This window comes from Myotis nattereri (assembly GCF_964212035.1).
Source record: "Myotis nattereri genome assembly, chromosome: X".
Taxonomy (NCBI): domain Eukaryota; kingdom Metazoa; phylum Chordata; class Mammalia; order Chiroptera; family Vespertilionidae; genus Myotis; species Myotis nattereri.
The window spans coordinates 7,783,110-7,799,543 of record NC_138078.1 but is presented as its reverse complement, the minus strand read 5'-3'; the positions used below and the strand labels follow the sequence as shown (position 1 = coordinate 7,799,543).

The 16,434-nt window shown below is 41.2% G+C and overlaps 1 protein-coding gene across 1 annotated transcript in view; it reads right to left on the bottom strand.

The window, feature by feature from the left end:
- BMX (BMX non-receptor tyrosine kinase) overlaps positions 1 to 16,434 on the bottom strand; it is a 52,400-nt gene that overhangs the window by 17,850 nt on the left and 18,116 nt on the right. Inside the window, exons 7-13 of the mRNA XM_081080955.1 lie at positions 14,209 to 14,384; positions 10,355 to 10,423; positions 9,625 to 9,678; positions 9,022 to 9,076; positions 5,747 to 5,826; positions 3,173 to 3,300; positions 904 to 978 (exon numbers count right to left, since the gene is read on the bottom strand). Coding sequence (XP_080937081.1) covers positions 904 to 978; positions 3,173 to 3,300; positions 5,747 to 5,826; positions 9,022 to 9,076; positions 9,625 to 9,678; positions 10,355 to 10,423; positions 14,209 to 14,384 — 637 coding nt within the window. The remainder of the gene's footprint in view (positions 1 to 903; positions 979 to 3,172; positions 3,301 to 5,746; positions 5,827 to 9,021; positions 9,077 to 9,624; positions 9,679 to 10,354; positions 10,424 to 14,208; positions 14,385 to 16,434) is intronic.

Genomic DNA, 16,434 nt, shown 5'->3' with positions numbered 1-16,434 from the left:
GCGGGGGAGTTTCACGGAGTAGTCGCGGGGTAGGGGGAGGGGAGAGTTTTGTGGAGCGTCCAGTGGCGAGCTTTATGGGGCGGCGGCAAGCTTTGCAGAGCAGTCAAGGGGCAGGGGGGAGCCTCTTGGAGCAGTCGTGGGGTTCGTGGAGCATCCTGGGGCGGGGAGCTTCATGTAGCATCACAGGGCACCAGAGGCCATGAGACAGAGGCCAGGCTAGGCCTACGAACCCTAACCACACATGATTTCGTGCGTGCTGGGCCTCTAGTGCATATATATATATATATATATATAATCTCCCAGTGCATGAAACTCATGCACTTGGGGGGTGGGAGGTCTCTCAGCCCGGCCTGTGCCCTCTCGCAGTCTGGGAGCCCTTGGGGGATGTCCAAGTGCTGGCTTAGGCCTGCTCCCTGCTTAAGCCATTCGTCAGACATCCTTACCACTACAGCTGCACTCTCCAGCCATGAACCAGGCTTCTGGCTGAGCCGTGCTCCCCCTGTGGGAGTGCACTGACCATCAGGGGGCAGCTCCTGTGTTGATTGTCTGCCCCCTGGTGGCCAGTGCATGTCATAGCGACCGGTCTTTCTGCTGTTCAGTAGATTTGCATATTACCCTTTTATTATATAAGATATATAATATATCTTTATTGATTTTAGAGAGTAAGAGAGAGGAAGAGAGAGATAGAAACATCAATGAGAGGGAATCATTGATTGGCTGCCTTCTGCACATTGGACCTAGCCCACAACCCAGGTATGTGCCCTTGACCAGAATCAAACCTAGGACCCTTCAGTCCGCAGGCCGATGCTCTATCCACTGAGCAAAACTGGCTAGGGATAGACGTATATTTTAATTAAAAAATGGTAGGAAATGGAGTTTAAGATCCCAAAGATATGTCCATACCACTTCCCAAAGACACGGAGGTGGGGACCTTGTTGGCCTTGGTCGACACAGGGTGGCGGAGTCGTGTGATCATGCCTGCAACAGAATCAGCATCATGTTATCACATCACATCACATCACATCACATCACATCACTTCACACATCTGCTTATACTCCCTCCAGAGCAGCTGGAAAAGCAGAGTTCAGGATGGTGATATGCAGAGAATGAATCTCTTCTGTTCATAGTCATCCTGTAGTTGTATCAGTTTGCTTGACTTGACCAATTAGCTCAATGTACAGCAAAAATTAAAAGAATAAAACCACTTGATGTCATCTTGAAAATCCCATCAAAGTGAGTGACTTGATAGAGTTTTTCATTTAAAAAATTCCCATTTATATGTTGCTATCTTTTTATAGTCATATATTTAAATATGTATAAACACAGTACACACATTTGGTAAAAAAAAAATCAAACAGTGCAGAGGGGTACAAAATAAAAAGTAAACCACTTGACTTGAAAAAAATTAAACTGTCAAGTCATTTTAGTTGTTTACATCAAGTTATGATAAAGCTGGGTTAAAATAATCATAGTATTTATAGTGGCTTGAGAGAACACATTCAAAAATATATGCTTGTCGCTTTAGTTGTGTGAGGCTTCCCATGTCCTAGAAACTGTCACAGGTGTTTTTTCTCTCCTTCCTTTTTCTATATTTATTTACTTTTTATATGAGTGGCCCTCAAATGTTTTAAATCTTATACCTTCAATTATAAAAAAATATTGGTGCACTTCTCCAAAATATGTATATACACAATTGCTGCTGTATTGATACGTTATGTGAATCATAAAGTGTCCTCACAAATAGAAAAGTTAAGAGAATGAGATTTTAAAAACCAATCTAAATAAACATTTTACTGTTTTGTTTTTTCTTATACCCTGTGGGGTTGCTTGTGCATGCTCTGGAGAGGAATCATCACACTTGGAGATGTCTATATAATCCCTTGCCAAGGATCCTTTGGAGGCACTACAGGTTAAAACAAACAATTGATGAAACTGGGACAAAAGAAAAAGTCAAGCAGGAACCAAAATTAAAGCGAGGAGTGAGTCCAATTCACTTAATGTGCATGTAATCAGGTTAGGTAGAGTTGCAAGATTTGACTCTGAGCCCACAGCTTATTACTCACTGTTGGAAATTCATCCAAGCACTGCCTCTAAGTGGCACTAGTCTTGAAAAGACATTTAGAGGGGATTTATTTTTTTAAAACTTTTTTCTACACTTATTGAGATGTTACTTACATATAACATATATAACTGTAAGGTGTATAATGTGATGATTTGGTACATGTATGTATTGTGAAATGTTTTCCACAATTAGGTTAGTTAACACTACCATTAGGAGGGATTTCTATATATAGTTTTGCCAGTCAATCAGGCAAAATTTGGTGAAGATGTGTTGGTGAAGATGAAGGCTGTTGCTGTTGGTGGGAGTGTACATTTCTGAAAAGCATTTGACAATCTTTAAATTTTAAAGTTTCTTAACCATTATCTCAGAAATTACCTTTCTAGGGAATTTGGCTACAAAAACACTCATATAGTTGCACCGAGCTATGTTGGCAGGACTGCACTGAAATATTAATTGTAATGGGAAAATAGTGCATATGATCCAACTGTTAATCAATATAGGGTTACGTGAATATCTTATGAAGTAATTCTATAATAGATTTCTCTATAGCTGTTAAATAGACCAAAGTAAGCTATACGTATCTGCATGCAAAGACCTCCAAGACATGTTGAGTAAAGAAAGCAGCTGGAAAGTGGCATGTGTAGAATGATCTCATCTCCGTAAAAATATAATGTATCTATTTATACATATACATATATACAATTAATGAATAATAAGTGTTAGTATCAGCATAGAAAAAATTCTTCCATAACAGATACCAGCTTGTATATCATTGGAGAGATAACCTCCATGGACGTATCTATAATGTTTAAATTTAGCAATCAACTTCTATAGGTAGAAAAAAACCCTGCAGATATTTTTATAAAGACAATCTCTACATCTAAGTCATTCAGCTCACTCAACTTAAATTTTCTGGCATTATAGAGTTTATAATGTTATATTCCAGGAAATATGGGTTAAAAATCACAGCAGGCATAGAGCTTGAGAACATTTTTTTCTTACTTTTATGGTTCCCTATAATAATTGAGAATATTAGGAGGATCAGTAGCATCCAAGAAAACTGATATTTATCAACAAGGACCCATAAAAGAAAAACTGAAATAACTTACCTGCTGAATTGTGTTGATGATAGTGAATAAGCTTTGGAATGGAATCAAAACAGTAGTTTTCTGCCAGGTACAATTTGTTCTCAGCATTTGTATGCACATGGTAATGTTTGACGGTTCCTTTCTTATCACTAGTAAGAAAGAAAGACTGTTAAAACATTTTTAATAAACAATTGAAGCTTCATTGCATGATGGTTAATCATCTTAGGTGTATTTGAAAATTTTGGAGAGGGAAGTCAGAGAGGGTCTCCCAGTCTTGATATCTGGCATTTTTCTGGGGGTATCCATGACAATTACCAATTATGAAAGAGGGCTCTTCTCTGAACTCAACATATCCTTTGTGCACATACAGAATTCATGTACAATAAAATTCCAACTTTCCAACTGTTCCTCCCTTAGTAAGTATAAAGCTGGAATCTTCTTTTGATGATTGAAAGCCCTGCAATTCTTCAGGATCATTATTCTAAAGAGTAATTCTTTTTAATGGTAATAAAGAAAATTAAAATGTGGGAAGCAATGGTGATTAGGCTGTGGGTATTCTTCCCTGGTGTATGGGTAGGAGGCTCTCTGGGGCAGTGAAACAGGCAGGATGGAGTGGGTGGGGATGTCCTTTAATTCCTCATGTAAACTTGTACTTTTTTTACATAAAACATTTTTCTTTTGCTCTACTTTTAGAAGACAGTGGTGAATTAGGCTAACTGATTTAGGCTAACTGGAAATAATATGTCTTAGATTTGAGAGGATTGCAGAGTGGTTAAGAACTGGACTTTGAGTCCAGTTCTACTGCTTGCTGGCTACCTTATCTGTTTGTTATAAAGATTGGAGAGATTATATACATACAAATCTGCATTATGCTTGGCACATAAGAAACTGCTAATAAATCGTTGTTGTTGCAATGCCAGCCTAGTTAAAACTGCAATTATAAAAGGGAGAAAGGGTACTTTCTTGTTGCAAATGGCTAACCAGCTCTTAGTGTCAATATGAAACTCGGTCAAGCCCATTGATTGTGTTTAGTAAAAGAAGGCTTCTGTATTCATTGATTTGGATTATTTTAATTTGATTCCTTATCCATTTGCTGATTTTTCTACCTGGTCACCTCAAAAATAAATCTGGTGTCAAGAAACTTGACTAGAAAGACTTCTGATATGAGGTTTGGCTAAAACTGCAGGACCAGAGGGCCACAGAGCTTTTGATATTCAGTGAACCAAGTCTTTTACCAGTTCTTCCTGAGTTGGCTTCAGCCAGCATCCAGATGTGCAACCTAGTACATGAGATGCATCGGGGAATTCTGGCATTGGAAAATTCCAGATGACTGCATAGAATACATCCTATTCTTTCAAATTGGAGATAGAAATTGTGTAAAAAGTCTCTCAAAATAAAATAACTTTTAAATCACTTAATTATTGCAAAAATACATATATACACCACAGGGCAGGACATATAGAGAAGGCACCAAGGCAGAGGGTCATTCAATCCAATCATTAAAAGAGGATTGCACACACAGAAAAAAATTTTGCTCAAATGCTTCTAATCAAGTTTTGTTCATGTTATTATTTCAGAACATTGGGAGTTTCAGTGTAGGAACAAGTGTGGTTGAAGGAACATGAACTTTGGGCTTTTAAAGGCCCAGCTTCAAGTTGACATTTATTAATCTTGTGGGTGGGTCTTTATAAGCTTTTTTGAACCTCAGTCCTCTCATCTGTAAAAAGGTGTAAATAAAAACAGCTTTCCTATTTGCTTCACAAGATGATTAGAAGGAAAAAAGAGCTAACAACTAATGGGAAAGTGGCTTGTGAAACTGAAGTGGGATCCTGATGTCGGTAAGGGTGATTTGCATAAGATGACTGTTGGGATGGAGGCAGTGGAGCAGGTATCTCTTTCCTAACAACAATAATAGTAATTGGTATTAGTTTATTGAGTGTTTACTATATGCCAGGCACTGTTCTGATCTGATACACAAAATTACCTTGTTAATGGAACATAATAAACATTATCATGTTCCATTTTCAGATAAGGAAGTTGAGGCACAGAGTTTAAGAAACTTGCTCAATGCCAGAAAGCTTTATAAATGGTAGAGTCAGGATTTGGAACTTGAGGAGTAGCTTCATATCAGAACTCTTAACCACATGGAGAGGCCAGCATCCTAGAAAGAAGCTATTTGGGGAACACAGTTACATTGATTCAACCTTTTGCTAACTCTGCACCCACTGTAAAAACTAACTTCAGATGTTGGAGTAGGTTTCTCAGCCCAGCTTGTGTCCAGGACCAACAATGTAGAGGCTCCAATGCTATTTTTCTCTTTCTAGACTTGGAACTGAATTGAGAGGAGTAACCCAGGGTTCCTTTAACAATTATTTACTGACACATGCTGTGCACTGGGCACTTTGCTGCAACCTGGGATAGGCAGGAGAGGATCCCTGAGAACAGCCTCTTGGAAGCAGCGGGGAGAAAGGCCACTACAAATAGTCTCATTCAACATAAATTTCAGAGTTTAAATATGATGACTAAATGACTAGCATATTCAAAGAATACACACATACACACAAAAAAAACAAAACAAATCCATGACATACTTACTTCACAGCCTTACTAAATAAAGACACTGTGTACATTCCCACTTGACTGGAATTTCTAACCATAAATGCTCCTTCTTTTCCCTGAAAAGGACGGAAAATGAAAAGAAACAGAAACCATTTTTGTTGTCCTTGAAAATGATTTTTTTTCTGGTAGGCAGTAGGAAACTAGATCTTTTAGATTCGCTTTATTTTTTTGTACTTTTAAAAAAATTTATCTTTATTGTTGAAAGTATTGCAGATGTCCCCTTTGTTTGTTTTTCCCCCATTGACTCCCTCTTCCCCATACTCACCCCTCCCAAACCTTCACCACCCTATTGTCTGGGTCCATGGGCTATGCATATATACATATATATTCCCCGGTTAATCTCTTCCCACCCCCACTTCCCCACCCTCACCTCCATCTGAAAGTCACCAGTCTGTTCCATGGTTCTATGTCTCTGGATCTATTTTGTTCATCACTTTATTTTGTCCATCAGTTTATTTTGTTCATTAGAGTCCATAAATGAGTGAGATCATGTGATATTTATCTTTCTCTGACTGGCTTATTTCACTTAACGTAATACTCTCCAGGTCCATCCATGCTGTTGCAAATGTAAGAGATCCTTCTCATAGATTCACTTTAAATCTCATTGATGGCACAGATTATTCAACAGTTGGTGCAGAAGGGGATCCACAGTGTAGCTTTCTTCCTTTTCTCATTCAGTTTCTTTACAGATCTACCCTGTGTGCTGCAACTTTTTCTTACCAGTTAACTTTGAATCCTCCCTGATAATTTCCTCTGTTTTGTATTTATGTAAGCCTAATGTTTTAATCTTTCAGAAATAAAAATTAAAAGCACATATCATCATATCATACTTTTGAAAGTTTTAGAAAACCAAAGGTGTAGAACAAATCTTTTAGTTCTATGCTCAACTTGTCTTTCTTAAGGACTTGTGTTAATTCTAAACAAATCCACATTCAGAAAGAGTAGATAAAAAACTAAGAATATGTCAAAATACCAGGTTAGTGAAGTCCCCTCTCACTTTGACTCTTGGCTGGACCATGTGACTTTTTTTGGCCAATGAGACATTAGCAAACATGAAAAAAACAGAGACTTGATAGTGCTTGCACTGAACTGTAGGGCTCATCCTCTTCAACCACTGCCTTGAGATTACCATGCTGTTAGGAAGCTCAAATTAGCCACATGGAGAAGAACTACAGCATTCAGGTTGATTGATTCAGCTAAACCCAACCCCCCAGTGACTGCATCCACATGAGTGACCCTATACCAAACCTGCATAAAAACTGCTAACCCAGCTGAATCACTTACAGAATTGTGAGAAATCATAAATGTTGTTGTTTCAAGCCATTAAATTTTGAAGTGGTTTATTATACAGAAACTAGAGGCCCGGTGCACAAAAATTTGTGCACTCGGCAGGGAGGGGGGCCCCTCAGCCCAGCCTGTGCCCTCTCGCAGTCTGGGACCCCTCGGGAGATAACGACCTGATGGCTTAGGCCTGCTCCCGGGTAGCAGAGGGCAGGCCCAATCCCTAGGTGCAGCCCCTGGTCGGGCTCAGAGCAGGGCCGATTGGGGAGTTGGGGCGCCGCCCCCTGTCATGCACAGAGCAGGACAATCGGGAGGTTGTGATTCCACCCTCAGTCACGCTCAGGGTAGGGCTGATTGGGGGGTTGGCACACCATCCCCTGTCACACTCAAGGCAGGATCGATGGGGAGGTTGCGGCGCCACCCCCTGTCACGCACAGAGCAGGGCCAATCAGGGGGTTGGGGCATTTCCCCCTGTCACTCACAGATCAGGGCCCATCAGGGGGGTTGGGGCTCTGTACCCTGTCACGCATAGAGCAGGGCCCATCAGGGGGTTGGGGCGCCGCCCTCTATCACCCACAGAGCAGGGCCAGTCAGGGGGTTGGGGCGCAGCCCTCTGTCACACACAGAGCAGGGCCCATCAGGGGGTTGCGGCGCCACCCTGTATCACCCACAGAGCAGGGCCGATCATGGGGTTGGGGTGCCGCCACTCTCACACTCAGGGCAGGGCCGATGGGGAGGTTATGGCTCTATCCCGTCATACACAGAGCAGGGCCCGTGGTGGGGAGGGGGTTGGGGCGCCGCACCCTGTCACACACAGAGCCGCAGGGTGATCAGGGGGTTTGGGCGCTGCCCCCTGTCACGCTGATCCCAGTGCCAGGAGGCCTCATGGCTCCACTGATCCCGGTGCTGGGAGGCATATTACCCTTTTACTATATAGGGTAGAGGCCTGGTGCATGGGTGGATGCCAGCTGGTTTGCCCTAAAGGGTGTCCTGGATCAGGGTGGGGGTCCCCACTGGGGTGCCTGGCCAGCCTGAGTGAGGGGATGATGGCTGTTTGCAGCTGGTCACACACCCTTCAGGGTGGGGGTCCCCACTGGGGTGCCTGGCCAGTCTGGGTGAGGAGCTGAGGGCTGTTTTCAGGCTGGGGGTGACTGAAGCTCCCAACCGCTCCTTTTTTTCTTTTTTATTCTGGGCCAGCTTTAGCTTTGAGGCTTGGCTCCAGCTCTTAGGCCTCTGCTGCTAAAAGTAGGTTTCTGGCCTTTGCTTACAATGTTGCGATCCTGCTGGCTGAAGCCCGGCAGGTTTCTGAGGTTTTGTTTAGCTTCTATGTTTGTTACATAGTTGCTTGCAGCTCAGAGGCCGGCAAGTCAGGCGGGGAATGTTGGAGTCCTCCGTCACTGAAGCAAGGAAGCCTCATGTTAGTTTCAAGCTGCCTGGCTGCCGGCCGCCATCTTGGCTGGCAGTTAATTTGCATATTGCCCTGATTAGCCAATGGGAAGGGTAGCAGTTGTATGCCAATTACCATGTTTCTCTTTTATTAGTGTATATATATAATGGGAACAGGGGAAGTAGCTATATGTGAAGGGCATGGTAACCTATAGGCTGGACAACCAACACTATGATGATGTGACTGCCTAATTAGCACTAAGGTTTCTATAAAAAGTGCATTATCCTCTAAACCAGTGATGGCGAACCTATGACATGTGTGTCAGAGGTGACACGCGAACTCATTTTTTGGTTGATTTTTCTTTGTTAAATGGCATTTAAATATATAAAATAAATATCAAAAATATAAGTGTTTTACTATGGTTGCAAAGATCAAAAAATTTCTATATGTGACACAGCACCAGAGTTAAGTTAGGGTTTTTCAAAATGCTGACACGCTGAGCTCAAAGGGTTCACCATCACTGGTCTAGACCCAACAATAGAAAGAGATTCGTAGGTGCTATTTTAAAGATCAGATTATTTACCTTTTGTCTCAGTAACTGTTCAGCTTGTGACCTGGAGATGTTACCTGCAAACCAGCTGCAATAGGAAAGAATTCAATATTTGACAGTTAGTAATGTTTAATTGCATAATTTGTCATTCAGCTTTCTAACCTATAAATTGAGACATTGGCCTAGATCAGGGATTTCCAAACCTGGCTCCTCCAGAGAATCACCTGAGGAACTTTTAAGAAATACAGATTCCTGAATCTCCACCCCCCAATTATGATTCTGGGTAGGGCCTGTATATCTTTAATTTTAAGTGGGTTGGCATTTAAGAACCTTTAGCCTCCTTCTAGGTCAGCGGTTCTCAACCTTCTGGCCCTTTAAATACTGTTCCTCATGTTGTGACCCAACCATAAAATTATTTTCGTTGCTACTTCATAACTGTCATGTTGCTCCTGTTATGAATCGTCATGTAAATATCTGATATGCAGGATGGTCTTAGGCGACCCCTGTGAAAGGGTCGTTCGACCGCCAAAGGGGTCGCGATGCACAGGTTGAGAACCGCTGTTCTAGGTGATCTCTGAAATACAATAGAAACATCTCTGTCTAGTTTTAGAGAGACAGAGAAATTTCAAAACTCACTCTTGGTCATCCAGGTTTTCCTCTTCTTCAGATGAACTTGACTCAGGGAATCCCCTTAAGAAGAGAGGAATCGAATGAATAAAAAAAAAACACCAAGAAATAATCCAAGTATCTAGCAGTACAATATCAAATCCCACCCTGCTTTCATCCATGTAAATGAAATGTAGACTATTAGGTTTCCCTTTTCGCACTTGGGAAGGTATCAGCAAAGTGAAGAGAGAGTGACTCAAAAACTGAGTTCATGCTCAGTTTAATGAGAAAATGGCTGTTTGATACAAGAAGTCCCCAGGAGGCCCTCAGGAATGTGGATTTCATTGAGTCTTTCAGAAGAGTGGGCTCATGAAATAGATGAAGATGCCTTCAGGGGCAGCTGTAGTATAAAGTTAAAAAAAATCGCAGGTTGTGTATAGAACTATTCTTAGAGAAGAGTTATTTAACTCTAGGTTATTTCTTTTTCCTCCTGCTAGAGATGCCTGAGCCAGGTATATTAGTGTTCATGTTAACATCAGTGTGCGTCACCAATGATGGGAGTGACAAATCAGAGTGAGGGTAATGGTAACCCACAAGTTATCAATTCAGACCAATGTAAGGTTTCAGAGAAGCAAACTACATAGATTTGGGGGTTTACTTTAAATGTAAAGTCTAGTTGCAAAATTGCTGCAAATTTGGTTAGTTTTCCTGCAAATGAAAGCAAATCCCCAGGGTAAAGGACTATCTGAATTTGATATACCATGACATCTTTGAGGTGCTGTGATTCACATTTTTTTCTCTTTGGTTGCTGCATGCAAAATCCTCAGTGCTATAAAAAAAAGAGATACATTTCATAAATTTATATTTATTTCTAAATGTTAAATGACAAAAGTAATTTTGTTAGATATGTTTTAGCTTTATGAAACATTGCAACCCATGTGTTTCACTTGCTTTGGAAATTTAAGCTAATGAGTCATTGTCACATTTCTGTCCTTGCAGGGTCTCCAATAAAAAGCAGTGGTTTGACAGTATTCATAGACAAAAGCAAATTGTTAAAAATGGCTCACAGTAGTTCCAAACAATAGAAAATTTGGATTAATAAAACATCTTTACTGGTTTTGCCCTGCTTTTCTTATAGATATATGCAAGCATTCTATTGCATCCATGTTTAAAATAGGTTATTTTTTTCTTTGCTGTTGTGATTAGAATTAAAAGTCTTGAAAATACTGAACTTTTAACTCCATGTAGACACAGATGGATGAGCAAAATTTTTTATTATCCTCTGTCATCCATCCTTTTCTCTTTGATTTTGGGTGTTGAGCAGAGCATGAGGACTTATCCAAGTTCAAAGTCTGTTTTACTTGGAATGTAATACCTATTTCCTGTTTGCCTTCGTATCCCAGGCTCTTATTCAAAAATCACACTTCAGAACTGACAAGTTTTCTTAACAAGGAAATGCTCCTCTGGTTCCATTTCCAGGAGTGCCTCCCTCTCCACCTTCCCAAACATCTTTGCTCACTAGCATAGCTTTTTCACTTCATCTCTTCAGAAGAAAATTCATATTTAAAAATGCTAAAAATATAGTTAAAATTTTTCAACTAAAATTTTTTAATTAAAAACTTTGTCCATAACTGAATTGCTATATAGACATTCAAAATAGTGAAGTAGGTTGCACAGCAATGTGAATGTACTTAACACTACTGAACTGTACACTTAAAAATGACTAAAATGGTAAATTTTGTTATGTTGTACCACAATTAAATTTTTTTAAGTTAAAAAATAAGTATATCTTCATGTATGCAAATGGGGAAAATATCTAAGATGTTAGGTAAATAGAGCAAGTGGCAAAGAAGACTATATGGTAAGAACCTGATTTTTTAATTCTATATATATGGCAACGTGCATAGAAAACATTTTAAGGAAAATACATAGAAGAATCTACAATGTTTGAATGCTTTAATTAGAACATGGTGTATTTTACTGCTCAGAAAAATAGAGTAAAAAGCAGCTCAGGCTAAGATAGTATGAATGACAGAAAGACGTACTTATATGAGTTGAGAATCATGACTGTATTTTTACCATTCAAGCTCCATGAAGACCTTTTAGCAATTATTATAATTCATTTATAGGTGATGTAATGCTGCTCGTGTTAAGAAGTGATTAATCAATCCTTTGTTCAGACAGCTAGTTTCCTGAAGATCTAGGGAAAAACCTAGGGTTAGGACTATATCTTGGGTGCAAAAGCTAAGGGTGGTGTAAAAAAAAAACTCAGTATCCAAGATAAATAGTGTTTAAATAAAATATTTTTAAAATAAAAATTAATGCAAAAAATCCATGATGAACAAAATATCAACATTTTAAAGAAAGCTAGGATTTGGCAATCTAGTTGGTAGCTCTGCAGCAACCCCATATGAATCAATAGTGCTGACTACTTATTTGAATACTGGTCAGTCAGTTTCACTGCACACCTCCCTCGATGAATCACTTGGGCCTCAGGCAGGAAGGGGAGCTGGCACAAAGTTGACATGACATTCACCCTCCTTGAATCTGGGCTTATTGTCTCCTTATTGTCTCCTTCCAAGAACACTAGGCTTCAGGCAAATAAATGTAACTCCTGTCCTCAGACACCAGCCATAGATTAATACATTTGGATTCTATCTCCACTTTGAAATGAAAGCTACCATGACTTGTTATACTGAAGACAATAGCAAGAATACATTTATATCATTTCAAGTTCCATATAGCCCCTATGGCTGTATCATTGGTACAGTGAGGCATTTGCTTTAGGTAAAAATGATAAAGATGGAAAGAATCTACACTAATAAAAGAGAAAAATGGTAATTGGCGTACGACGATACCCTTTTCATTGGCTAATCAGGGCTATATGCAAATTAACTGCCAACTATGATTGGCAGTTAACTGCCAACTAAGATTGGCAGTTAACTGCCAACAAGATGGAGGCTAATTTGCATATGTAGGCACAATGCAGGGAGGCGAAAGGGAAAGCAGGAAGAAGCCCCCTGCCACTGACAGTGATCGGAAACCCAGGGGGGAGCTAAGAGCTGGGGGGCAGGGCAAAGGCGGCCCTGCCCCCCAGCCATGATCAGAGAATCAGGCGCCTTTGCCGCCCTGGCCAGTGATAGCAGGAAGTAGGGGTGCCAGCGATGAGAGCTGGGCATGGTCAAAGCTGGCAGTCCCAGGAGCTAGGGGTCCCTTGCCTGGGCCTAAAGCGAAGCCCACGATCGCGGCGCCCCCCGCTGCCACTGCAGGTCCCTGCTGCCTGGGCTGGACGCCTAGGCCAGAGGTGTTAGGCCTGGGCAGGGGCGGAGCCTGCAACCGCGGGGAGCTGGGGGTCCCCTGCCCAGGCTGACACCTCTGCCGGAGGCCTCAGGCCTGATCAAGGGGCTGATCTGGTGATTGGTGATCGGAGGGTGATGAGGGTCAACTCCTCTGGCCGAGGCATCAGGCCTGGGTGGGGGGCGGAGCCGGGGATTGGGGGGATATGATGGTCCCCTTGCCCAGGCCTGAAGCCTGGGTCAGAGGTGTCAGGCTTGGGCGGGGGGTGGAGCAAGTAATCAGAGGGAGATGGGGGTCCCCTGCCCAGGCATGATTCCTGGGCCAGAGGCCTCAGGCCTGGGCGGGGGCCAGAGCCAGTGATCGGGGGGAGATGGGGGTCCCCTGTCCAAGCCTGGCACCTCTGGAGGAGGCGTCAGGCCTGGGCAAGGGGCCGATCAGGCGATGGGAGGGTGATGGGGGTCAACGCCTGAGGGCTCCCAGTATGTGAGAGGGGGCAGGCTGGGCTGAGGGACACTCTCCCCCCCCCCACACCCAGTGCACGAATTTCGTGCACCGGGCCCCTAGTTAAACAATAAAAGGACAAGGGAGAAAACAAAAGAGATACATGGTGAGTCAGAGAGATTCTCTGCATGCTTTGTAAAGAAATACAAACACCAGTGCCCTGGAGGGATGCTAATAACTGGGTGAGAAGATGTCAGATAGTGAATAGCATGATGGGGAGGAAGTATAAGGCAGCACATAAGGAAGGGTAGTCAATTGACCCTTTCTCTATTGTCACCTTACAATTCAATTTTATATTTAGTGAGCATCAAGTGTGGGGCTGACTTGGTACTAAACCCCAGAGATATACAGTTTAGGTACTGTCTTCAAGGTAGTTTCAATTTTGGCTTCAGGTAGCCTCTTTTGGCTTAAAAACACGAGGAGACTAATCACATCCTCGGGAGGCAAGCTTAAAATGCTACTTGTCATTTGGCCAGTGATGCCCAAGCACTTTACAAGTCAGCCCACTCTAAACTCTCTTCATATAAAGAACATAATGTAAATATTCTGAGTTCTGGAATGTGGGGTTATTAGGAGGGAAGAGGAAAGAAAGAAGATGGAATAAAATGCTCAAGTATTACTTAGATCATTAGATTGGACAGACTAAATGGAAATACTGTGCTGCTCAGTCACAGTGGGGCCACTGCTTCTGGCTCAAACAGTGAACATTTTGTAACAAGACAACCCTATCTCAGCTAAGACCTAGAATGAGGTCCAAGGCAGTGGTGTAATGTTTATTCTACCTGCTGAGCAACCAGACTGAGAACTGAGGTTTACCTTTTCAGTTTTCTCACTTGCCACCAGTCAGGGCAATCTTCCCTTGGAACATACTGCGTATTGACGTTTGGCTGGGAGTCATAGCTTTTCTTTGAGTCACTTTCATACTGGACTAGAGTGGTACTTGAGGATGGTTCATCCATTTTGAAAATAGGAACTGCTCGAGGAATCTTCAGCTTTGAAGGATAATATATATTAATAGATCACAGTGAAGCACACAGATTCATGTACCAGGAACTAACAACCTAGGTATATCAGATCTTAAATTAAAAATGAAGGAAGTAAAGAGTGAAGGAAGGAAGGAGGGAAGGAGAGAGAGAGAAAAGAAGGGAGGGAAGGGGAAAAGAGAAAACAAAAGAAAGAGAAAGAAATAGAGTGAAAGAAAAAAGAGGAAGGAAGGGAGTAATGTAACAGAAACTGTCAACTTTGCTGGTTGGAGTTTGTAGTGGTAGAACAATATTGAAAAGCTGTTTACAGAATCTACTAAAGCTGGACATGCACATACCCTATGATCTATAAAGCCTATATACATAGCCAACAAGGAAATCAAAAGACATGTAAAAGAATGCTCATAGCATGAGTTTGTGTGTGTGGGGGAGGTTGGGGGTTAAAGGGGGGGGGGATGAGGACACATTTGTAATACCTTAACTAATAATAATAATTAAAAAAAAGAATGCTCATAGTAGAATTATTTAAGTTAGCTAAAATTGGAAATTACCTAAATTTTATCAGGATAAATATATTGTGGTTGTAATAGGCTAGATAATGTTCCCTCAAAGATGTTCATGTCCTGGTCCCTGGGACCTGTGAATATGTTACCTTACATGGTAAGAGGGACTTTGTAGATGTGATTAATTTAGGGATCTTGAAGTGGGGAGATTACCCTAGATTATTGGGGTAGGTCCAATATAATCAAAAGGGCCCTTATAAGAGGAAGACAGGAAAGTCAGATTAAAGAGAAAATGTGTGTATGGAAGCTGAGATCAGAGAGGAAAGAAGATGCTACCCTACTGGTGTTGGAGATGGAAGAACGGTTCAGGAACCAAGGAACACAGGTAGCCTCTAGTCTAGAACCTGGAATAGATTTCCCCCTAAAATCTACAGAAGGAATACGGCTTTGTGGACCCATTTTAGACTTCTAATCTTCAGAACTACAAAAGAATAACTTGTTGCTTAAAGTCACTAAATTTGTGGTATTTTGTTACAACAGCAATAAGAAACTAATACAGTGAGTTCTGGCCAGTGTTCTCAGTGGTTAGAGTGTCAGCCCACGCACCAAAGGGTTGCATGTTTGATTCCCAGTCAAGGGCACATATCTGAGTTGCAGGATCACTCGCGCCACCCCTCCTCCCCAGGTCAGGGCTCATTTGAAAGGCAACCAATCTATGTGTCTCTCTCAACTCCATGTTTCTCTCTCTCTTTCTCTCTCTCTCTCTCTCTCTCTCTCTCTCTCTCTCTCTCTCTCTCTCTCCTCCTCCTCCTCCTCCTCCTCCTCCTCCTCCTCCCCTCAGGTGATGATTAACAACAACAAAAAAAGAAACTAATACAGTGGCATATTCACACACTGGAATTCTATATGGCAATGAGAATAAATTATAACCACATAATAAAAAATGAGAAAATCTAATAAATTGAACAAAAGAAGTCAGACAATAAACAACTATATGATTCCACTTATATAAAGGTTCAAAGCAGGCAAATAATCTATAATGCTATAAATCAGGCTAGTGATTACTCTTGGTGGAATGTAGTAACTGAAAGGAAGTATGAGGGTACCCCTAGGGTTCTGTGATCTGTTCCTTAATGTGAATGTGGGTTGTAAAGATGTGTTCAGTTTGTAAAAATTTATCAAACTGAACATATTTAGGACTTGTACACTTTTCTAAGTGCATGTTATACTTCAATTAGAAATTTACATTATATATATATATATACTGAATTTTTATTTTTCCACACTGTATTTTACTTTTTTTTCCAGAGAGTAGCATCCTGGAAATTTTAGTTATGCAGGACACTGCAATTTATGAGCTTGGAGTGGTTATCTTCAAAGATAAATGCAGTGGAAAGTTCCCTAATCAGAAATCTAAACAGAATAGCTAGAAAGCAAATTTTAATTTTCGTCAGCTCAGTAAGTCCTCTATTGAATATTCTGATAAAAAACAAAACAAATGAAAACATACTTTTCACAATACTCTCTCTGATCCCTGATCCCTTAGGGCAGCTTAT